The sequence below is a fragment of the Rhamphochromis sp. 'chilingali' genome (genome assembly GCF_963969265.1).
Source record: "Rhamphochromis sp. 'chilingali' genome assembly, chromosome: 8".
NCBI lineage: Eukaryota > Metazoa > Chordata > Actinopteri > Cichliformes > Cichlidae > Rhamphochromis > Rhamphochromis sp. 'chilingali'.
Window position 1 is genome coordinate 32,920,856 of NC_137935.1, and position 25,937 is coordinate 32,946,792.

Genomic DNA, 25,937 nt, shown 5'->3' on the forward strand with positions numbered 1-25,937 from the left:
AGATCATTTCACACTCGGGGAAGAGGAAAGGAAAACTCTAATCTAGTATCCTGATTGTTTTCTTGCATGTGTGGGCTCATATTAGCATTTTTTAAAGCTACATGTCACTTTCTGATCATTTTAAATAATGCTCTCAACAATAAGTTTACACACCAGAAAGTGCAACTTTGCGTACACTTCACAAAGTGGGATATGCACTCCTTCCCACAGGTAGAAATCTGTCTCAGCTAAATATTTTAGCTTTTTTTTCATATTCATAATATGTTCACTCATTCATGAAGTTCCATAGCCTATTCAGCGCCAACTGTCTTGCAAAACAAACCTTCAGAGAAAGCTGAAACATTTCACGATGCCTCGTGAGATTTTGAACAAGCAGCAACGAGTTCTTCTTTCATCTAGTACATCTGTGCACAATACAAACTCGAGGAAACTAAAGATGGGCTTTTGCTCCCACACTGACAAGTTCTCTAACGTGTACAGGATGCAATAAAACTTCAATAAAACTGCTGCTTTAACTCCATACTACTGACAACATCGCCAAAAAATGTGAATAAAGGTTTATATAAACCTACACATGCATTATGTGACTGTAGCAGAGGTTGAAGTAGTATTCCCGCTGTCTATTCGCAAACTGTTAACTCTTTTGGAAGTCCTACAAATAAATATAAACATCTGAAAGCCACTTAGCAACCCATCTCCAATTTTCATGGAGTCATACCTGTTGTCAACTGCACCTGGTATGTTCTATGCTGGGGTTTGCTACTACTCCAATTTTTCATGTATGCACACTGGAAGGTGTGAAGGTCCCAAAACAAAGTCAGAAATGGATCAATCAAAACTGGGCACTGGTGTGCAGATCCCTGATCTACAATGAAAGACCTTCAACAACACCTCCCTCACCTAAGCTTGCAGTTTAGAACTGGTACCAAATTGACCAATCCACTGCAGTAGCAATGAATGATTCTTTGCTGGTTTGTTCCTTTGTAACATGATGACGTCAAGCTTGTGGCAGTGTAGCTCTGAGTCACTTACAAGCCCTTTACTTGTCTGTTTCTACGCTGACTCAGAGATAATAAAACATAGTAAAATAGTAGAATTGTAAATCAATTTAAAAAACTGATTTTTTAAGTAGACCACGGCCTTCGTGGTGTATGTCCTTTGAATGTCTCGGTCCTTTGAAAACCGAGAAGGCCGGAAGTGCGAGGCTGTTTAATGCGACGGTCTAGCCTTCAGATTTGCATCACCAGCTATCTCGGTGGACTTTAATAAACTCAGCCGTCTGCTCCTTGCTCCCTAAACTATAACAGCACACTGAAGTAAATTCTCTACCATCTCACACTTCTGTTTAATCAGTTTTCTCCTTGATGTTCATTCAGCTGTGTGAAAACTATAACTTTAATCTCAGCAAAACCGATTTATTAAGGAACAAATAAAACACTGAAAAAAGCCAAACAATAACATTTTTAAGTTATCCAGGTGACTTATATATCATGTTTAACCAGAGTAGCAAAAGACCACAGGGAGTTTGAAAACGATGTGCCGGGAGTTCGCTGTTCTCACCGGCTCTAGTGAGCCTTGAAACCCCGGCTAGCTATCGAGCTGCTGGGTAACAGACGTCTCCAAAAACGTCGGAGCACTTTCGCAAATATGTGATGTCTTGATAAATCAAGCAGATATTTGAAGTTTACACAGCTGCATTCTCGCCTGAAAATATCTTAAAAGTTTATTTTGTGACCCAGAAAGAGTAATATGGTTAAGATCAAAACTAAGTAACTGCCGCCATTGTTGGGAACTGGAATTGGCTGGGCCACGCTATGAATTCTGGGATAGGTTGGGCCACGAAGGATAAATCCGACATGTCCTTCAAATTCAGGAAAATGAGGGACACATTTGTCGGAGAAGCCTTTGAATTGGGGCAGCCTTCATCGCCTGGCTGTGACATAATCAGCCTTCAAATGCGGCCTCCAAAGGATGCGGCCTAGGAATTGGGACACAGCTTATATATCTACATGTACCCTGCCTCCTACTTAACAGGTGGGCCAGCTTTAATGAATCTTAGTGACTAATAACATCTATTTCTTTTTTTAAAGGATTTATTATAAATCCCAGTTCTTTTGATTTTTGTATATATCTTGTTTCATTTCATCATCCTTCTGTGAATGCGATGTTACGTTCTCCGTTTGTGTTTCACGCGTCACGTTCATCGTACATCACTCATACGTAACTTCATGATCACCAGCATCCCAGACTGAATTTTGTTTGACTCACCGCTAAATACGAAATGAAGTTAAAAATGGTCCTTAAATTCCTTAAATTTTTACAGATTCCTAGCAGACAGCAGTTTGGTTTGGTAAAGCTGAAGACGTTTTTGACGACCATTAGGACTGCATGGATCTTCCAACAAACACTGCTAAACTGGATCTAAAAATTCATTTTTCATGTTTTGCAGTAGATTATGATTAGAAATACTTTTTAGACTTTTTAGAAACAAACGAGAGAAAAAAGAAAAAGTACCGTACCAAAAACAAATCAAATTTAACATTGTAAAACTTCTTGCTAGGCCGTAACACTCCCTCAAAGCCTTTTCCAACTAAGGGTCTAAGTGACAGCCTTTTCAAATCACCTTGCCAATATGTTGAGTCAAATGCCCGCACAGTCCTTCCCTGTGCACACAGGTTTGTAGGTATACCCTTTACTATCTTAGCCTATGCAAACGCCCTCCTGCTGAGTAAGCCCTATACCTACCAGAGGACTGATTCGCTAGGTTACGCTGCCTTGCCCGACCGCAAATGAGTATGACATTTAAATCCCGAAGGCTTTGGTCTCATCCAACGATCTGGCCACCGAGGCAGGAACCATCTGGCTCGGCCCCAGGCCCTGCCGTTGGCAGCCAATTAGGAGCAGATAAGCAGAGCGAGAGGAAGGTTTTAGCCCACCATTGTGCGTAATTCGGCACAGGAAGACGAGTAGAAAGCGGTGTCCCTTTCAGGAGTTTTTGGAGTTCTTTCTGCTGGTGAAGGAGATATTCTGGCTGGGGGCGAAGAGATTAGCTGGAAGCCACAGAAAGACATGGAAGAGGGAAAAAAGGAGGATAGATGGGAAGATGTGAGGGAGAGGGCGTCACGATGAAGTTCTATAATGAGCAGATTTTGTATTCTCTCAAGGCTTAAAGGATTCAAGATAAATCACATATTTCTTTTTCGGGGCATGCAATAGGTTTCTTTTGGACCCTGCTAATCACCCCCTCGCCCTCTTCCTTGCTTTGTCTTTCTGTCATTCATTTGTCTTTTTATTAAGCCTGCTCAGCACTGCCTCATTTCTCTCTCTCATATTTCCGTATCTTTTCCAGGCTTATTCTGATTCTTTTATTCAAAGGCAAGGTCATCACTTCTTTCTTTAACTTGTTTTTGACCCATTTGCTTTAACGGTCATCGTTTTTTCTCTTCTTTTCTGCTTCGATCCAGAGTTTTCTTTAGTTTTAATTTCTTTACTCATTCAGCACTCTTTATCTTCTTTCTATTTTTTGCATTCTCTCTACCTTCTGCTCTTGTTTTTCATCTCAGCCCAGACTAGCTCTAAGGTCAGAATTGACTGCATCACCACACTGTTCAAAATGAGTGTGTGTACTCATATATTACTCTCTAATTTCCAGTCAATTCAGTAACCACAGACTGCATATAAAAGCCAGACATATCCACCTTGACATGATGGCTTTGTTTGGGAAGTCATTCTTAATAATTTTCAGTTTGGCATTATCACTTAGTTTTTAGTGAAACCTGGTGCCATCCTGTTAACTCAGTTAGTAAACTGCATCAATAATTCATTGGGATTTAAAATAAGATGCAACAAAAGGTAATCAGCATTTTATTTCAGGGGCAGGGTCTTGGATGGACCCACCTTTGGATTCAGCTGCAGATTCCCATAAAAGGAGATCTCAACCTGAAACAATAGGCTAAAATATGGTTAAATACTTCTATCGTGAACTACAGAGCACTTTGAGGGAAAGAAAATGTAATTCATTCACAAAAAGCATACATACCTTTACTTCTAGGACCCAAATTTTTTTCCCCGTTTTGCTCACTTTCCTACCTTTTCTCGGCTGCGTCAGTCTCCCCACAAACACAGACACACAACATACAGTGTCTGTCCTTCTCAACTGGGGAGCTGTTAAAAGGGGCATAGCTGGTTTCCTCCCTTGGGAATCTACAGCGAGGGAGAAAGCTGGGTAGCAGCTGAGAGGTGGAGGCTAGTGCTTAGCAGACTGTCAAAGAGCCCCAGCAGCCACCCAGAAATGCTGTGATGGGAGCTGTCTGCAGGAACACGGTACCACAGCAGCTCACAGCGCTGACTGTGTTCAGAGAGTTCATGGGTAATTGGAGCCTGGGAGTGGGAGTAGGAGTAGGTGTTGTGTCCTGTGCTGTTCGAATTATGGTTCTTCAAAGCGTGCACCGTTTTCTTCCACACACATTTTTTGGCATGGCAGCAGCAATTAGACTGCTGAAATGTGACAATTAACGGTACATTCATTCACGCTGGCCGTGTTTGGCACCACGTATTTGATTATTAGTTTGGATCATTCTGTGAGATTAGAACAAAGGAAGCTGAGCTAAAATAACCACCTGAGAAGCAGGAATGGAAAAGAGCTGCAGTGGAGCTCATTAGCAGTAACAGCATATTCGGAACTAAAAATAGAAATTGACCTCAAACACTAAGTTATAATACCAACGCTATCTTCGGCTGGTAAAACACAGGATGGAGTGAGCTGAAAGCAAACTGATGCTGATCTTCTTTAGTTGCCCTCTGGGATGAGCATCAGAGGGGGCAAATTATAGCAAATTGCATGTGTGTGTGTGTCTATGTGTGTAGCACATCGACCTGGAGTGATGGAGGAGATCATTCATAACTTAGACTACTGTGATGTCCTGGTGCTGGGGGAGGAGCTGAGCCCAGAGCACGAATCTCTCCAACTGCAACGAAGCGCTCTGCTTGGAAAACACCTTGATGCAACCAACTCCACCTCTGGCATGTCCATATACGGTAGGTTACTGATGCCTTTTTAGCTGGCTCCTATCTACCACTACTACATATACTAGCTGGACAAACCTGTGCTGTCTCTCTCTCCTTCCACAGGCGTGGACTCCATGTCCAACTATGAGCAGGTGATCCGAGAGGTGCGCTACTACAACTGGCGTCCCGGGCAGCTAACAGAGAGGCGTTTTCGCCTCACCTGTTCAGAGCTCAACGGACGCTACACCAGCAATGAGTTCAGCCTTGAGGTCAGTGTGAATCACAGATAGGATCCTCTTCATACTTATTTTTGGCATCTGTCAAAGTAATCCATATTTAATAAAGAAAAGATTTTAATAAGATGTATTTATATCATATTTGTCCTTTCAGTTCATCCTCTGTCTGATTCAAGCAGTTCTTCTTCTCTCCCTTTAAGATACTGTAGCTTTCTCCTGATTGGCTGCCACTTGCAAACAGAAGGTTTAGAACAGCAGGAGTTGGGTGCCTGAGATAGCCATGTTAATTGTATCCATTACATGGTTTAGATGCCAGGTCTCTCTTGGAAATGAGATTTTTAATCTCAATTAGATTTTTGCCTGGATAAATAAAGGCCTAATTAAAAAAATAAATCCCCACTTTTGTCACTTCACAGATCTGAGAGTTGAAAGGTACTCTTCAAAAGCGAGGACTAAAGGATTACTTGTATACATTACATTCACGTCATTATGTGGAAGTATGAACGTCTAACGAGAGCAGCCATCATTAAAAGTATACATAGAAAATAAGGAAAACCATAATGGATTATTTTAAAATTTGTGTAGTGAATTCACCTGTTGACCATTCTAGAAAAAAACCTTACGGGAGCATTGTTACTGTCCACTAATGTAGAGATTCCCAAAATATGGACCAGGGAATCTCTGCTTTAGTGAAGGTACTGCAGGTGGGTCACAGCGATGACATAAATTCAGTTTGAAATTACGAGTATGTAGAATTACATATTTATTTATAAACTTTTATTTATTTATATAAAAAGTTAAAACTAGAGTTCATTAATAGGAGGTGGTTAGTTTGTGAATTTACTGCTCTTGTACTGAAGTTTGTGTCCCATCAGCCTTGTATGTGACTGGAAAGCATTAGCAGCTTATAGCCAACAGCCTGTGCTGTTTATGTATTTTGAATAAAATGGAAATGCATCGCTTTCTTGTGTATTTTAATTAGAATGAGAACGGGTAGGCCCCATGAGATTTTCAGGTTTTTAAGTGTGTCGTGGCTCTCTGGGACTTTGGGAATGTGTTGAGTATAGCTGAAACTATCTGTTTAGACGGAAATTGAATCTCCAGATAGTTTGATAATCACCTGAGAATTTTGTTATACATTATAATCCCTTTTCATATAAACCCTCCATGTTTCCTATCCATGTGGTGGTCAAGGCTCTATTGATCATGGTAGCTGCATCAACATACTATTTTCTGCCACACATTTACGCCTACAATGAAGGGAGAACCTATAAAGTTTGGGTGACCAGTGTAGCCACGTTTGCCATTTTTTAATCGGAATATTAAAGGTTGAAATAAACTAGAATTATCTTTTAAAGCAATATGCCAAACATTAACAAGTTCTTGCAGTCCAGATGTAAGGACTTTCTTCTGTTCTTCATCAAATGACAGTTTAATTTGTTTTTACACAACTGTGTGAAAATTTGCATTCAGTTTTTATGATGTAAAGACAATGACTTGTTCATTAATCAAAAGCAAACTGTATGATTGTTAAAATTAATATTTTAAGTGTATGACAATTGTTTTTAATGGGCTGGACTATAATTATTCAGGTTAATGCATTTATACCCAGTGCTTTTAATTTTACTCAGCCCGCCCACTCCCAGACAAGCTTCAAGTATTTCTAAAAGGCAATGTAAGAAGATGTAACTGACAAGCAGCTTGAATAAAACAGATGTACATTATGCTCAAAAATCATTAATATCACTAAGTGCCACTAGAGATCGTGTTGCTTTTTACTACCAAGTGAAGCAAAGTGCTTGAACTGGCAAAGTGACTGAGCTGACTCAGCTGAGGTCTCCACTTTAACTTTCAGGGCGAATTTAAAAAAGAACCTCAACAAGCCTTCCAGCTGTGCCACTTCAGCCTCTTAGTAGCAAAATACCGTCTAAAATACCCAGGCTGTAAAAGACTTAAACATGTCTAAAGAGGCCTCAGTGTAACTTTGAACACCAAAGTCAGAGTAGGCCTCACATTAACACACACACACACACACCTGTTCTTTGTGCATCTGTCCCTACTCTGAGAAAGGTTTGACTTATTGATCCATCCCTGGTGTTCACACTCAAGTATTGATTTGGTTCTGTCTCCTAAAATATCCAAGCATAAATTTGCTTCCACATTTATTCCATTTTCATTTTCATTTGTCACTGATTATAATATCAGTCGTTAGAGTTGAGGCTTTTTTGGTTGTGCAGGTAAACATTGAATGTTGTAAAATGTTTATTTTGATGGGCATACTTTCTAAAATCCTCACTCCTGCTTCATGTGTCCCCAACCTAGGTGAGCATCCTGCACAGTGGAGAAGCACGGGAACACGTCAATCACGTGGTAGCTCCACCTCCGTACGTGCAGGTGGTCCACCATCCGTCCATGATCCAGGATCTGTACCCCATCCACAGCTCGGGTAAGAAAAAAGCAACTGGGGTGGATTGTTTACAATTTTTTAATGTCACCTTCAGCCAGGATAGATTATGATTATTAATACATTATTGTTGCGATAGACAGGAAGACAGGTTTTATTTTTAATATAAACCAGAGTTATGGTGTCATTAGCATCAGAAACAACCTGTTAAAGCAATTCTAGGCCAGTGAAAAACCTGAAATGGATTAAGGTAAAAAGCAAAAGGTCCAAAGTGAAAGAAACATTTTAGGTCACCAAAAACTGAAACATCTTATTTTATTACATGAAATCTCTGCCTGCCCATGAACTCCTCCTAGATCATCAGGAGTTGAGCAACCATACTTGGCACCTGTTGGGTTTTAACTATGTCAGATGTTAGAAAAACATCAGGTTGCCTAGCAACCACCTACCATTTATGTACCTATAACAACTTATAAAACCACCATTTTGATTTCATAACAGTAACATCTAATTTGTATATAACACATCTGAATTATGCATGTTATATATTAATCCTATCATGTTGCCGGGCAACCACCATCCAAATGACCTGTTTTTACCTTTTATACACCTGTAAGGCCTCATGAAAGCATCCTGTCATTTCGATTTCATGACAGTACCATCTCATTTATATCCACAAAAGCTGCCACCAACTAGCACCAGGCTAACATGACCCATATAAACATCTCCAACCCATATTCTGCTTTTCTTAATGTGATCAAGTATATTGATAAGTATATGTCTGTGAAGGTTCTCAGTCATCCAGGTCATCGTAGTCAAAGGATCTTGCAAAGAAAAGCGTCTGGACTTCTTTAAGTTACTTGAAGACGTTTCACCTCTCATCCGAGAAGCTTCTTCAGTTTTAAGGTCAAATGGTGGAGAGTCCCAGATTTAAACCTGGGACCACTCACATCCTGGGCCATCTGATCTCAGGAATTCGCATGATAAGGTGGGGCCAGGTTTCACAATGAACTCACCCGAAACTCTGGCTGATTGGGACCCACACCCAGTTTCACACCTTGGCTCAGGCGATTAGAGGATCATCAGGGGGTCCTTTTGTCCCTCTGTGGGGGGATACTCCCACTAGGTTTAAATCTGGGACTCCCCACCATTTGACCTTAGAACTGAAGAAGCTTCTCGGATGAGAGGTGAAACGTCTTCAAGTAACTTAAAGAAGTCCAGACGCTTTTCTATTGATAAGTATAAGTTTGCCAACAGCACAGACAGAACAAACAGTACTGTAGTATGGGCATGTACCAGTAAACTAAATTCCATACCGAACAGGACTTGAAAGTAGCTGTAGAAGTAAATGAATCCCTGAAGATTATTGTAGCCAGCTGCTATAGGTTAAGCTGTTAGTCACAAAGCCCTCTGCATGCACAAATGCAATGTTTGAACAGACTGTCTTACTACACATTCTGAGTTATCACTCTATTGCAGGTATTAGTACTCTATAGTGAATAGAGGACAGTTGAAGAAAGATTGTGGTTGTTAGGGGTTCATTCTGAAGCTACATAGAGTCTGCTTCAGTAATATTGAGGTTTAACACTCCTGGAACAAAAACTCAAAAGAAATGTGGAGTGGCTAAATGGGTCATGTGGTGAGTACCTGTGAATGCAGGTATGTGGTGGAGATGTTTAAAAGAAAGAAAACCAAACAAAACCAAACAAATCAGCCCGTTTTAACAATGTCTGTCTGTCTTCTACACAAAACGAGGAAAAGGAAGAGCAGACCAGGCAAAGTGGGCGGGGTCATCACAGCACAGTATTTCACCGTAACCATGCAACAAATAGCAGGAAAAGAGAGAAACTCCTCAAACTCCAAATAAATTCAGGGACTCAAACTCAGTCTTTCTATGACAAAGACGAGCATTATCAGCCACTGTAGCTGGCACATGTGGCAGCGCAGGAACTTCAAATAGAGCTCCACACATTGATAGGGAAATTAGTCACTAAGAGACATTTTTAATTAAACTACCCTGCAGAAATAGTTTGGCATTAGTTACCCTGACTCCTGCCCTCATATTGCAGTGTTAATGACTGAAGTATAGCACAGATCCTGGAGGGGGGCACAGAGCGCTGCTTAAATGATCTTACGCACAAAGCGTTCATCGTGTGGGGTTTGCAGTGATAGAAATTAGTATTTCCACAAATCGGGTAATGCAGTGAGTTTTAATCGGAAAAAACGAACATACGAGTGGTGAAAGAAGTCAAAGAAGCAAGAAGGTTCTGAGTAAAGTTCATGAAATATTGTTTGACTGACAGTTGAGAGCAAAAACTTGCATTTTTGACAGTTGTCAAGTCATTTTGAGACATGAAAAAAAAGCAAATCAATAAAGGTAAAGCATTATAAACAAGGCACAGCTACAAAGCTTAAAGTTATAATACAGAAGTAAAAAGTATTAGGAGTCTTGGATTAGTTGCATACATGACTGCTCAGCTTAGAAAATGGGAAAATTCAAATGTGGAAAAAGTGTCGACGTAAACTTGACAAAACACTGCCTCTCAAAGGAAACCATGAGAGACAGAGGGTGAAATGCTGAGACTCAGACTCAGGAGCCTCTGCTGTGCCTGTGAAGAGTTTTTCTGTCAGCCATCCATCCCAGGGTAAACATAGCGAGATCCAAGGGAACGCTCCGTTCCGCTTTCTAGTTTGTTTATCGCAGCGCTCATCAGACTGCTGCTTTCCTACTCTGCGCCTCTCCGTGATTGAGGCCCTCCCAAATGATGCAGCAGGCTTCTTACCCTCCTCCTGAGCACATGAGTGATCTGAAGTTAAAAAAAAAAACATGGAGAGGAGGAGAGACATTGGTCTTAATCTAACACATGAGATTTAATTATTCATCACACTCTAATGGATTCTACTTAGAGTCCTGGAGAGTTCAGTGGCCGATGCTGTTAACGGCTCAGAGAGTTGGAGGGTGTGTGTGAAAAGGAGGTCAGGGGAGCGCAGAGGGAGGTGGATGGTGGGCAATCGCCGAGCCATACGTGACAAATAAAATGTTTCAATACATTTTTACACCTGTGACGCGATTTTGTCTAATGTTTCAGACGGCCTGACGTATGTAGAGTATTAGCAAACGGCAAGATGTGTGTCACATGGTGTGCGTACAGACACACAAGTTACATGAAGGTTCAAGAAGATGTGAAGATCAAAGCCCGTGGATTTAATGTGAAAATCTAGGAGCTAGAGCGAATCAAATGATCAATTGAAGAGTCCTCTGTGAGCCTCAACCTCGTTAAGCAAGCGAGCACGCACACACACACATACACACACACACAGGAGGGACTCGTGGGGAGAGGGCAGGCGCAGAGATGTCGTGTTAGTTCAGTAGGCTCGAGATCAGAGTGGATGAAATAAACATTTTAGTTCAAGAGAAATCCCTCAGTCTGTGTTGTGGGTATGGTACTAAAAGGGTCTATGATATATCTTTGCAGTCATGTGCTGCATACAGGCCAGATCTAAATGTGTTTAAAGCTGGTGGGGGGGCAGAGCCACTAAACACATGAGGAGTAGGGGGAGCTGCAGGATGACAACTGAGTTTTTAAATTTGGTCTTTTTGAAGTTTGTTTTCATGTTCTAACAATTCCCTTATAAACACAAAAACCACAATTTTAAACCATATTTAAACAGCAAGCAACTAGCAATGCTTTCTTATGTTTAGTGGCAGCAAAGAGAAACGTTTCATGTGTTGATCATATAGAGGAAAAATTGAATTAAAATTTTAATATTTCATCCACTTTTTCACCCAGTAAGTGACCATATTTAGGCTACAAGGTGTAGCACCAGCTGGTACCCCCACAAACTATTTGGGTGCAGCACAGAGACCTGCTAATTAGTTTGAACAGACTATCAAAATGTTTGCCGAATTTCATGCACCAAAACTGGAGCACAAACTTCTTGCATGGTCTGTAGCGCACAGAAAGTGCACTTATGTCCCATATTATTGAAGTGAAGAGGCATCAGCAGCGCAAACCCAGTTCCGTGACTTGAACTAGCAGGGCTGGCAGAAAGCTGTCCAAACCTGTCAATCGATTGACTTTTTAAGGCTTTTTAAGACTTTTTAAGGCTTAACTACGGAGCCCCGCAGGGGACATGGGAGACATGCGAGATCTCGCAAAACTAACTCGGGATCTCGCAAAACTTTTGCGAGATCTCGCAAAAGTTGAACTCCAACAATGGCGGCAGCTACTTAGTTGTAATATTACTCTTTCTGGGTCACAAAATACACTTTTAAGATATTTTGAGGCGTGAATGTAGTTGTGTAAACGTCAGATATCTGCTCGGTTTACAAGACATCACATATTTGCAAAAGTGCTCCGACGTTTTCGGAGATCTGACACCCACCATCTCGAAGCTAATGGGAGGTCAAGACCTACTACAGCCGGGAGGAACACCGCTTTCCCGGCACATCGTGCCTCGACCTCCCGGTCGGCTTCGAGCTGGCGGCTAAAACTTTTGCGAGATCTCGCAAAACTTTTGCGAGATCCCGAGTTTGTTTTGCGAGATCTCGCAAAACTTTTGCGAGATCTCGCAAAAATCCGTCTTAATTTTTTTTTCTCCCATGTCCCCTGCGGGGCTCCGTACTTAACAAGATCCAAACAGGTTAGTTATAAAAAATGTAACCTGCCATAAAGTTTTCCCTCAGCCTGAACAGTCTTGCTAAAGTCAACAAGACAGTTCAGCCTGTAGACATGATAACTTTATACACAGTTAAAATGGGAGTCTGCTCATATTTGGAGCCTGCCTCTAGTGACCATTTAAAGCACTACAGTTTTTTGTCTCTTACCATTTCTGCTTTCTATCTTTTAGCCCTAGATGTTGCAGTCTGTTTTCACTATGCACTGCTGTACAAAATCTTTGTATTTTGCTAGGAAAATATCGTTTGTTCTGTTCTGATGATCCCACACTGCTTAAATAATGTTAAGGTCCGGGCTCTGGGGAGGCCAGTCCATGACTGATAGTGTCACATTGTGTTTTTTCTAAACAGATGTGCTTTTAGTGCATTGGACATTTGACTTCCTGCTCCAAACAATGGCATAACCTTCACCATCTTTTTCAGATGGCTGTAGACAGTCAATGTTGGATCGTCCTAATTTGTACATATTGACAGCATTTTGAACCAGAATTTTCAAAGTTGGACTCATCAGACGTGCTGCTACTGATTTTCAGTCCAGTTCTTGTGTAATCTGGCGTATCTCAGCCTTTTCCCTTCCTTAAGAATGGCTTCTTGACAGTCATCCTTCCACTGGGACCATTTCTCACGAGCCTTCAGTGAACAGTAGTTGAATCAGCTGAAAGTCCAGATACATCTCTCAGGTCCTGTGTCAGGTCTTTGTTGGATTTCTTCCTTTTCCATAAGGATATACTGATCATCTGCTGCTGTAGTTTTTAAAGCCTGCCACTTCTTTTGTCCTCTGCTTATCCAGTTTCCTCAAAATTTTTAAAGGACACACTGCACACCATGCCGAGATATGCCACGTTTCCAGCTAATAGCTCTTTGGGAATCACACTGTGAAAACTGTGTTATCTTTGTCAGTTTTCATAGATTCAGCTAAAGAAAAGTGACAAAATGATGTCTTTTTGTAACAAGCTGCTAGTTACGAAGTGTCTAAAGATACGGTTTAGAATGAATGCTTTGCTAAGACGCTCTGGTAGGTGTAGACACAACATTGGTTTATTTATCCTTTGAGTCTGGTGCCTTTTTATGCTTGAATGATTCATATGTCAGGGTTAAGTGGCTTAAAAAAACAAGCCAACATTTCTCTGAAAATGATCAGATGCAAGGACTGAAAAGGCCAACATCCAGAGAAAAACTTTAAAAGACCTACAGAGATCCTGGATAGCTGTTGCCTAAGACCACTAAAAAAATTACAATAACATTTGGCTCCTTTGGGTGGGATGTTGGGTTGCGTACTGATGCAGGCACAGATTAGTAATATGGTGAGATGCTTCTTAAGTGCATTATAAGATGTCTGGAGCTTTCTCATCAAGGACTAGAGTACAGTACCTCTCAAGGTCTGCAGCATTCAGCTGGCTGTTCTGGGTATTTTGTGCCCGTGAAAGTGAAAGAATAAACCGATTCAGTACATGCGGAAGATTTTCTGACCAAACAGAATTATTCTGATTTCAAGTCATTAAATCCCTGATCTCCTTTCATTTGGTTCTCAGGTGTACCGAGTGCTGCCACCGTGGTAATAGTAATGTGTATCGCTGCCCTGGTGGTGGTTGTAGTGTTGGGCATTTACCGCATCCACCTGACCCACCAGCAGGAGGTGAAGTTGGCAGATGCGGCTAAAGAGGCAGACGTGACCTGGGACGAGTCTGCTCTGACGATCACAGTGAACCCAATGGAGGTAGGAGGGAGGGAACTTCAGGAATTAAAAGGATGCTGTCAGGGAGGGAGCATAGGAGCTACCCACAGTGGACCGTGTGTAGTGGGATACTATCCCATTTCTATTTAAGGATAGAAACAAAGGATTAATCCTGTTGTGCCACTATTGATCCAAATACCAATACCAGCAATTGGTATCAATGTTGTCAATATTTGGATCAATCCGCCCATCTCTAATGTCTCCTTTGTATTAAACCAGTCAAAGGAAGAATTACTGACATTTCTTGTTTCTTGCTTACTGTCTGATGATTAAGTTTGTGAAACTTTGCAAATATTTTTTACCACAGAACTTGGAGGGGCCTCAGGCTGCAGAGGAGGAAGCCAGCGAGGAGGAGGAGGAAGACGAAGAGGAGGAGGGGGAGGAGGAAGACGACGACGAGGACGACATCACCAGCGCTGAGTCAGATGACAGCGAGGAGGAAATAGACGTCCAGCTACCCAGGATGCAACGCTCAACCAAGAAAGGCCAAAATTGGGACAAAACAACAATATCCTATTGAAACATACACACGTACATACACCCTCACACACACACACACACACACACACTACAACACATCTATACTCAAATCACATGGCTGAAACAAAAAGACTATGATGTTGATGCTCTAAAAATAAGGTAATATCTCCCCCTACTGGAAGACAACATTTAACCACACACAGACGCACACAGTTACACACACACAGTGCAGTGATTTAACCTTAGCCTTGTCACAGAACCTCCTGTTTTATACAGCTGATAAGAGATAATATGACTCTAAAAGTGCTCCTCAATCACATGACTTTCGTTGTTCTTAGACGAAGAGATCACCAAATTTGGTTCATTCCCAGAGAGATGTCCCATGAATTATCTCTCTCCCATTCCAATGCAATCTTTAGTGAACTCGAGCTGTAGGAGAAGCCTTTTGTCAGTGAAACCCTGCATCATGCATTCAGTTTGATGTGTCAAATTCCACAGTAAGATTTCTGATGTCCCATATAAGAATCAAAATGCAAAACATCCTTTATTTAGGAAAAGTCAATTGCAAAAGTAAAGAAACTGACTATTTTTTGGTTTGTATACTTCATGTTATTTATCAGTCTTTATTCTGGCCTATGTGGCAAAGCCAGGTAATTTTACAGAAATAGCATATTTTAAATGGTACTCAAAAACAAATAGAACAAAAAAAAGGGGAAAAAAAGATGATCAATGTGCTGTCACAGACGTCATGTTGAACTAGCCGACAGGGCCTGTGTTCTGGGTTTTTGGGAAAGACAGAGGAGTCTCCTTGTACATTTTTATACGCTCCTTTCTTGTAAATATTGAGTATAGTAGGTGACCCCGACCCACTGAGTCAGCCCCACATTGTCTAACCAGAGACCTTCCTCTCCACCTGTACACAACACACCTCTTCATATGTATGTACACGCCCTGATCCCTTAGCCTGCAGGAGTCTTTCCAGAGCAGAGCCCCAGATCCTCCCTGCGTGTTTTTAGCTCAGTGTTCAGATCATTCTGGCTAATGGCAAACTTGGGTTTGCTCTCACGGATGTGCTACTGCCTTTGAAATAGGTGGGTTATTAAAAGCTGGACTAGGTGAGATTTTTGTATTTAAAAAAAAGAGAACAACCTCTCATTAAACAACAGCAGAAACTCAGTGATAGAGTTTTGATTTAAAGTCAAAAATTCCAGCTGTAAAACACACGATCCTTGGTGTGGAAGCTAGCTTAATGGAATGAAATGTTAGCCGCTAGCTAGTGATTTCAAAAAGGGGAAACCTAAGCTAAAAGAATAACAATAGTGTACTTGGACTTATAAGGTGAATATAATACAAATTTAAATAAATTAAACAGTTGTTTCATGTCTGCTGGGTGTGTAGATAGTCAGCAGTTAGCCAACACATTAGCCATATCAATTGTGAATTTCACATCTTGCAGAACTTATCTTGGTACAGCTTTTACTTTGTTACCCATCAAACTACTTTGTAGCTCTAAGGTATTGATCATATTTGGCAGAAATTTCAAACCTTCAGAAGCCTTCAACGGTGACCAGGCCAATAAATAGTCAAGCTCTCACATTATGCATTTAAAGACACTTTATTGTGGCCTAATGGCCTAAACTATAAAACACAGCCTTCCTAACTGGATTGCTAGTGTCTACAGAGACATCAGATACACACTGCAAAAAAATAAATAACAAATTTAAAATAGAAGAGGAACTTCTCCAAACTTCTAACTTTGAAAAAAAAAAACCGCAGCATTAATGGAAGAAATTTAGGTCTAGAGACTGATGTCACATTACATAAATCCCACCTCATTAGCCTCATGCAATGAGGCTCGTGCAACTTTTAAGAGGACAGAGAGTGGAATGCATTTGGCAGTGTCACGTTTGACGCGATCAGAAAACCCAGTCATGGTTTTTTTTTCCCACTTTGAAATGAAGGGGCATTAATCACTGTAGCCATCCTCAATTTAGCTTGTCTGTAGTGTTTGGCAGCAAGAATCCACAAATGACCAATGAAATGATGTTTGTGTCACAGGAAAGCTTGTGCGCTATATGCCAGAAATCGATAAAGGGTTCGGTTAAAGTCATAAACACTGGAAAATGTCCTCCTCTAACCTAGTGAGCCTTTGCCAGCTGTCCTGTGGGTATAACTGGGAGAACCTGTTGTATGTGTATACTGTAGCTCTACTGTATGTTCATCTAAAGATCTCATATGTTGTTTAAGAGTTTTCCTCATCTACTGTGACACCTGGTCTTGTGACGCCACTTCCCTTCCTGCACACACCCCTCCTCCTCCCCCCTTGACATCTTTGGTGGATTTTGCATCAGCCCTAATGTTGTCCTGACATTTGTTTTAGAAGAGGACGGTGAAATTAACATCGAAACCTTGTATAATGTGTAAAAGTTTCTTTCTTTTTTTTAGTTTTTTTTTTCTCTGGACTCTTTGGTCTGTTTTCCTTTGGAATGGTCACTACAGCACTTTCTGTAAATTGGCCAATAAAAACTTGTTTTGGAATCTAGCTGTGGGGGTCTGTATTTGTGTGACAGTGTGAGTGTTTCTGTGTAGCCAGTAATACATTTTGTGGAACTGCATCCTCTTTGGAGCTCATAATCCTCTTGTGGAAACTGTATGTGAGCAATATCAATTGAATTATGCAAAAAGAACAGTTGTGCACTGTACTAAAAATTAAGTTAAAAACTATTTAAAGGGACTTTTTGTAATCAACTTCTGCACAGTTCAAAAGCTTCATCACCAGGTGGCACGTATGTATGCTGCTGCATTGAAAAAATGTAATCTCTCTTTTTAGCTAGCCCTATTTCCTCTAGATGCTCTGCCTTTTTGCCTAGCCATTAGAAAATACATTGTGTGCTTAATGACTCTTCTGTGAAGGCTTTCCACAAGTTTTAGAGGTGTGTTTATGGGAATTTTCAACCGTTCTTCCAGGAATGCATTTGTGAGGAGTGCAAGAAGGCCTGGCTCGCAGTCTAATTGATCCCAAAGGTGTTCTATCAGGGTTGAGGTCAGGTCTCTGTGCAGGCCAGTCAGGTTCTTCCACAGCAACTCAGCCATCCATCTCTTTATGGACTTTGCTTTGTGCACTGGTGTGCAGCCATGTTGGAACTGGAAGGGACCATCCCCAAACTGTTCCCATGAAGTTGGGAGCATAAAATTGTCCAAAATGTCTTGGTATGCTGAAGCATTAAGAATTTCTTTCACTGGAAGTAAAGGGCCGAGCCCAGACCGTAATATGTCCTCTACCAAACAGTGCAGTTGGACATTTACTGGTCTCGTGGAAACCACCAAACCCAGAATCATTCATCGGATTGCCAGATGGAGAAGCGTGATTCGTTATTCCAGAGAACACGTCTCCAGTGCTCTAGATTCCAGTGGTGCCATGTTTCACACCCCTGCAGCCCACGCTTTACATTGTAGTTGGGGATGTAAGGGTTGGCTGCAGCTGCTCAGCAAATGAAACCCATTCCATTAAGCTCTCTGTGCACCATTCTTGAGCTCATCTGAAGGCCACATGAAGTTTGGAGGTTTGTAGCGACTGACTCTGTAGAAAGTTGGCGACCTCTGCCCACTCTGCACCTCAGCATCTGCTGACTCGTGGCCACCAATTCATGGCTGAGTCGCTGTTGTTCCCAATTGCTTCTACTTTGTTATAATACCACTAACAGCTGACTGTGGAATATTTAGTAGTGAGGAAATTTCACAGCTGGACACGGTACCACGCTGGAATTCACTGAGCTCCTGAGAGCGAGCTGCTCTTTCACACATGTTTGTAGAAGCAGTCTGCATGCCTGTGTGCTTGATTTTATACACCTGTGATTGGAACATCTGAATTCAATGATTTTGGATGTGTGAGTGAAGACTTTTGTCCTCAGCACAGCACACAGACATTTTGGACAGTGGGTGTTTCTTTGCATCCTGCTGACAGCTCTAGTTAATTTAGGAAGTTTTCAAGTATAAGAATTTACAATAATTACCTTAAAGCATAAAGCACTCCAGATTAAAAAAAAATATTCCAGTTAAATTCACAACAGACCCACAACATCTGAGGAGCAAATGTCTCTAAAGGCATCAGTTTAATTGAACGCAATCAGCCATTTTCTAAACTACTTATCCTCTCCAGGCGGAGCTGCGGCGCTGATCCCTACTGGATTACTTTTTTGTTCTTCAACAAAAGACTCAGGGCTGTGTCAAATTAGAAGTGTGGAAAAGCCAGGAAACATAAGTCGGGCTGTACAAAATGCCACTGACAAGGTCTTTGAGTCATTTTTGCCTCTATGAACACTAATTCTACTCATAGTGCCAGGGGCTGGTTAGAGTAAGCATTACCAAAGCCTGTTATTGGACATGTTTTTGTGTGAGAAATTGGAGTTCAATGACTGAACCACCCAACTGTGCGCTCTATCTAATCTTCACCTAAAGAACAAGCCAGCACTGTTGTCGATGTAACTGTTCAATAAGCAGTTTGTAAACGCAGAGCAAGCTGCAGGGTTGGGTGTTCTCCATGCTGCTGAAATGCTGCCCGGCAAAGACAGTCCATCTGGTCAGACTTCTCTCAATACATTAAAAGTCCTCTGTGGCTATTTGGGTTGTGCTTTTCCTAATTTTGAGATGGCGACATCAAACGTATCCTAGATTAAAAGCATCTTTTCAAGAAGAAGAAGAAGATGAAAATCAGCAGCTAGTGCCACAAAGCAGCTTCTCTTTGTATGACTTGCCACAGCAATTATGAAGGAGGATGTAAGTTAGTAAGGAGTACATCTATGTGTATTACCTCTTTTTCCTGTTCAGCTTAGAGAACTTGCTAAATGTACATATATATTTGCATAAACCAAAACTTGTTTTACTTATTTTCCTCATGGATAGGGTTACTCTGTGTGGTATAAGCATACCCAAGGATAGACAGGCCTTCTGAAGATACACTAAGCGTCCCAAAAACATTGGTGTGTTCCTGAAATAAACTAGATTTCTCTAGAATAGAACTAAAAATATCCGAAATGAGATTCAGACAAGACATTAAATGACCACAAAAAATGTGAAATGGCTCTAAAGAGACACACTGGCTCTAAAGTGATTTAAAAAATGATCTAAATTGAATCCAAACAACCTATAAAGATGCAAAAATAGCCCCCTAACCCTAACCCAGAAAACAATCATTAATTTATGCAAAACAATCAAGATTTCACATAAAAATCATTACAGAGCAACAAGCTGGCCAAATTAAGACAGAAAAAGATACAAAATTACTTCAGAAAGGCATAGAATAGCTCAAATAGATGCCAAATAACCATAATGATACACAATATGACCCTAAACAAACCCAAAATGAGAAAAAAAACAGTGTAAGATGCGCATCCCAAAATCACATCTATGAACAATGCAGGAGGACCATGTGCAAGTCCATGCCTAATGATGCATGAGTGCACTGTTAGTACTGTTACAGCTAATGTACATGTACATATTACTGAGATCCAATGCAGTGCAAGAAAGTGAAGAACATAGCTGCTAAGCCCAACCCAGAGACAGCTTGTTCAGCGATTTCATTCACAGTGACTTGTAGCTCTGAGCGGCTTGTTGAATGGTAGTCGAGTATACTTTACTTTGTCACTCTTCCCATGTGAACAGTCTCAAAATCTGCACTTAACATTTACTATGGAACTGGGACACCACTAAGCAAGAGGGAAGATAGCTTCAGGCTGGCTATATTTGCCTCCAAGCATTGATCACTGGTTTTTAAATATTAAGTTTGCTGATTTTTGGCTCGGGTTATTATTTCTGTGGTTTCTTTATGGCATCTTTTATTTGAAAAACAGCATCTGTGCAGTGAGATTATCACTAGAAAGATCAAAATTATCTAATATGTTTGTATATCATAGACCAGTAATGGGCATATCTAGAAGAGGGGCATGGGATTGCACCAACCCAGCCCATTTATGTACACTGAGTATGTCATTGATGTTTGTGATGGGGATATGTGCTAAGCGCTGGAGAGATTGTATATCCAGTTGAATGTCTCCCTCTAGTGGATAAAAACTATATTGCATGACCTTAGCAATTGCAAATGTTCTCCAGTCACACCTGAGCTCACGCAGTCCTGCCACGCTGCTCACACATGTCTTTGTCATGATCATTATCTGTTTTCATATCAGCCTTGAGCCAGTTTGAGATTACCATGGTCTCAGAATACCCAGTGTTACTCAAACTGTACTTTGCACAGCCAAAAATTGGGTTAAATGAAGACCCAAGAGGCCTTCTGCTTGCATAAACTAGTGAGAACTCAGCAGCTCAGTAGGAAAGAATTAAAGTATTTGCAAAACTTATCTTCGAGCACAGCAGAGGGGGAGCCCCAGGCGCTGTCACCTTCACTCCTGACTCACAAAGAGATGTTGCAAAAACTAAACTCTGTCAAGCTGCTTTAATGCACATCTATAATTACTGTCTCTCTAACAGAAACTCTTTTGACCTGACTTCTCAGGACAGCCAGTGGGGAGAGATTTGGACAGATGTTGCCTTTTGCTTGTCATTGCTAGATGGCGGCAGTCGGTGTCAAGGCTGCAAAGTCACGGCTTCCTGTCACTCACTGGAACATCGAGTACGGAGAGGTTGAGGCAGCAGTATATAAATAATGAAGTTCACGATGCCCCAGAAGAAAACAGACTACCTTTATCCCATCATGCATTATTCATTACATTTCTTCCCACTCCAAGGCAGCGAGAATGCATTAATGTTAAGGCTGTAATTGTAACCTCGAAAAACTCCCAAAAAAAAACACCAAAAGAAAATTACAACAGGACTAAGGCTTCTAGAGGAACCAGAGAAACTATGATTTTACACACAGAGTCAAATTTCACAATAATTCTTTTATTAAAAAAAAATTTTCATTTATGTTTTTTAAAAGTGAGCATAAGGTGGATGTGACAACAAAAGGCAGAAAAATGTAAGCCTATAATAAAACACTGCTGTGTGATACTTGGAGGTAATAGTAGATGGTGATGAAGCATGCATGGTAACAGCTCGATGCTAGCCCAACAGATACTTTGTGTCCCTCCTCTACGTTCAGTAACTCAAACATATGCTAGAAAAAATCTCTGAACCTTTTATGTTGACCATCATGTCACATTTAAACGATCGAAGCTGACCCAAGTAAGGGCTTTAGAGACAGACACATCCAAAAAACAACAACAACAACAAACAGTTTCATCAAAATACATAAAAAGCTGTTTTGCTGTGTTAACTAATTACTGTGAAAAGTACAAATCCTGTAAACTAGAAGCAATTAAAATAAAAAATAAAGCATTTGCAGTCCTACAAAAAGCAAAATAGTTTTGTCCAAAACTCACAAAGTGATTGGATGAGATTCACCTTCAGGCTGCTGACAAACTGCAAACCAGCAACAGGATGAATGAAACAAAGCTGAAAAGGCTTCAGGCTTCCCTGCACATGTGTGGCAGCAGATTTGTGGCATAATAAGGAAAATGTTGTGGAGAAACTACTGTAATGCAAAGACTAATTTCACCTTTCATTTATTAGAAAAATAAATGACTCCTCCCTCTAGTTTTTACCTACATGTCAAGCTGACAGTTTATGTCAAAATTATCACGGAAGCAGTGAAGCAATGGGAGAATGGTAATAGTAAGAGTTACAACAAAAACGTGTGTTCTTTAAGGATGATGTTATGGTTAGATCAGCTGAAACTGGCTGGCAGTGAGTCACTTGCAGGCTTACTGTAATTCATGGACTGAATATAAAAAAAATGCAGCTTAAGGCTCTGACAAAGCTCAATGGCCTTAAATCTGCATAGCTTTCTAGTCGCGCATATGTGGCAACTCAGCTAAATTCAAGCTGAGTTCCAAGTCTTAATGAGTACAACACGATATTCATTTTGTAGATGAAGGGTTAGTAACTGTGCAAAAGTCTTAAGCTACTACTCATTTCTGTATATTTTGCTTCCAAGGAGCCATTTTCAGAGGAATCTTTTCTTTTTTTTTATTTGTGAAGCTACTTATCATTCAAGCATATTTTTTAAAAAAGGCCGTAACTGGATGAGCAAGTGTTGTGTCTACACATAAAAGAACCCATTTTAAATTGTATCTTTTATCATTATTTGTTCCCTCTTAATAAAATCATAAAAGTAGTATTGTCAGTAACAGTAAATTTTTCACAAGTCTCTACCCTATTGTATTTTTAAAGAAAACCTAAATGGTAACTATGCCCACCTTTAATATACCGACAAACCTCCATCCTGTAAATCCATCCAAGCCGGTGGTGTCTATATCCAGCATGACAGAGCCAGTAGAGCGGTAGTTAAATGACACTGAGGACTGTGATGAGATGTCACTACTTATTTGGAAAATTCAGTTGCTTCTAAGATGTTCGCATATGGCACCTTTAAGGGAAATGTCAACTTGGGCGAACATCGTCTTGTTTTTTGAGTGTGTGTGTGTGTGTGTGTGTGTGTGTGTGTGTGTGTGTGTGTGTGTGTGTGTGTGTGTGTGTGTGTGTACTTGTTTAAATGTCTTTGTGAGGACCAAAAATTGACATGCCACTATATTTGTGGGGACCAACAGTTACTTGTGGGGTTCAAATGTTGGCCCTCACAAATTTGAAGGTATTTTTGAGGCTGAAAATGTGGCTTTAAGAGTTAGGGTTAGGTTATGTTTATGTTTAGGGCAAGGGGTAGGATTAGGCATGTATTTCTAATGGTTAGGGTTAGGCTAACGGGCTAGGGAAATCACTATGTCAATTATTTGATGCCATCACTAAGATGTAAAAACGAGTGAGAGTGTGTGTTTGTACCAAAATCAACAATATCTGCATGTAATCACATTATGGCACAAATGTAACTCCATAAGTTTTTATGTCTTCTTTTAAAAGAGCAACTGGCAAACATGGACCTGAAAAACAGACAAACTTCATCAGCAGAAATCCTTTGCAAGCTGTGTGGGACAGTAAACAGTCAACAAGTGGTTAAACTCAATAATCAGATATGCTTCCTCGGGACATGAGTCTTGTAAGCTCTCCAAAAAAACAGGAGGAAAAGGAAAACCATGTTGGAAAAACAACATCAGCTTTGGCAGAACACAAACCAGCCCACAGCTGGGAACAGAAACTACTTTTCCATGTAAATATCCAACAGCTTAGTACGATCCTCCAAAATATCACCATTCCCTGCCAAAACCTCTTCAACTTACTCCTAGAACACTTTAAAAAAGAACAACTACCGCTCCTATGTTTCAGTTTGAACAATTAACATATACATACACATACATACATTCAAACTGACAAAGCTGCACACCAATGAAGTATGTATACAGTGCACCAATAAGTGTGGTTTAGGTGCCTGAGGCAGGGTCAGCATTCACTGAAACTAGGTTTGTGCTCCAGAGGAAGTTAACTGTGGTGAACTTCTGGCAACAGCTTGCAGAACTGACAGACCGAGTGGCATTTATTTGGATTGCAAAACACTGTGCATTACGTGCAGAGTAGCATTCAACCCCTTGATCTCCACTGCCGCGGGCTTCTGAACTCACTGTGGTGTAAACAGGGTACTTTTTTTTAATAGAACAAGCTGTGGCAGGTTACACAGATGACATATTAGATCACTAACTTGGCAGATAGAGAGAACATGACTGAAGTCATTTCAAATCAGCTTCACATTCCTCGGTTGTCCTCAAAAACAGCAGCAAACAAAAAAGTTCTGTTTTTAGTTATTTCCTGTTTTTGGTTTCCCACCAACTACTGACAGTCTTCAGTAGTACGATCTCTTCTGTGCTCGGCAGCTTGGCATACTACGAAAGAGTGAACTAAAAAGCACCTTTCAAAACACTCAAGGTCACCAAAACAGCTGAGTTCAAAAATACCCATCAAGTCAAAACCATATTTACAATATTTAAAAATCACTAAGAACAGCTGATTGAACAGGTGAGTGTGAGAGACAGACAGAGGCAATTAATGTTGCAAAGACAGAAGGATCAGGACCTTGTAGTTTTACTGATGTGCACGGTGTTATTTTCGATGTGCGAAATGAAAGCATACTATCCAAGGATGACACCCAGACTCTATATCTGAAAGAGAGGAAGAAACTAAGGAGTTGTCAACAGAAAATGAAAAACTATTACATTTAGATAAAGTGAATTTGGTGCCAATGAGGAAAATCTCACTTTTATTGATGTTTTATTAGAGAAGATTGCAATAAAACAAAGATTTGATTTCCTGGAGGTAAACACTGAGGGCAGTGGGTGGGATAGTGGTAGTAGAGTTAGTAGATAGGTAGAGCTGGGTGTCATCAGCATAACCATGGATGTCAGATGTCTATTCATATTAATGTACAGAATTCACCTGCTTGCTGCTACTACTGCACATTCACCCAGTGTATATACTATATGTATGTATATATATATATATATATAATGTTCTTCCTCTACACCCCCCCCAATTTTTGCACATGTCGAGGAGCGTGTCAGGCTACATTTCACTGTATGTTATACTTGTATAACTATGCATGTGACAAATAAAGAACCTTGAACCTTGAACCTTGAAACTGATATGACCAAGAGGAAGTAGATAGTAGATAGATTACAAATAAAAGAGGGCCCAGGAGAGATCCCTGGGGGACTACAGTATAACTGGAAATTAATTTAGCAATTCTGAGTTGAATGAACTGAGTGTGGCCAGAGAAATGAAATCTGTGGGCCACAAAACAAAAACAAAAAAACCAAAGAAAACAAACAAACATAAACTGAGCTGAAAGAGCTTAAATGCTCTGTTGAGCTGAGTGTGTTATCAATTACAGCAGCTCAAAAGAAGACTAGAAATTACATGTATTTTCCATTGCTGACGAGGACACTGTCTTCTCTCTGTTTCCTCCTGCAAATCAGAAGCTGGTGTATATTCACAGTTTACAAGCACAGAAGCACAATAACTTTCTTCCATAATCATCTTTTAAAAACCTCCACCTTCTTACACTGGATTAGTCATTTGACAAACAATTACAGTCGTTCACATATGGAACGCCAGGACTGCCATAATGAATTAATTAAATACACCATTAAATAATTAATTAAATGTGGCAATAATTAATTAAAATTGGAATTAATTAATTAAATAAATAGTTATGATATATGTAATTAATTAATTATTGACACATTTAATTAATTATTTATGTATTTCACATTTTAATTAATTATTGACACATTTAATTAATTATTGACACATTTAATTAATTATTTAATGATATATTTATTTATTTCATTTTGGCAGTCCTGACGCCTGGCTCTCATCATGAAATAATTTTATCTGTCAGCCTCACCCATCAAACTCAGGGGGCGGGGTTAACGCTGATCGAGTCAAAACCATTGCTTT

At 40.3% G+C, this 25,937-nt stretch overlaps 1 protein-coding gene across 2 annotated transcripts in view; it reads left to right on the forward strand.

Annotated features, from left to right (window-relative positions):
- LOC308400704 (calsyntenin-2-like) overlaps positions 1-17,052 on the forward strand; it is a 386,947-nt gene extending 369,895 nt beyond the window's left edge. For both annotated transcript variants that reach the window (XM_080888569.1, XM_080888570.1), the window contains 5 exons: positions 4,867-5,037; positions 5,131-5,276; positions 7,566-7,689; positions 13,858-14,042; positions 14,368-17,052. In XM_080888569.1, coding sequence (XP_080744695.1) covers positions 4,867-5,037; positions 5,131-5,276; positions 7,566-7,689; positions 13,858-14,042; positions 14,368-14,580 — 839 coding nt within the window. In that variant the 3' untranslated portion in view covers positions 14,581-17,052. The remainder of the gene's footprint in view (positions 1-4,866; positions 5,038-5,130; positions 5,277-7,565; positions 7,690-13,857; positions 14,043-14,367) is intronic.
- Positions 17,053-25,937: the final 8,885 nt, after the last annotated feature.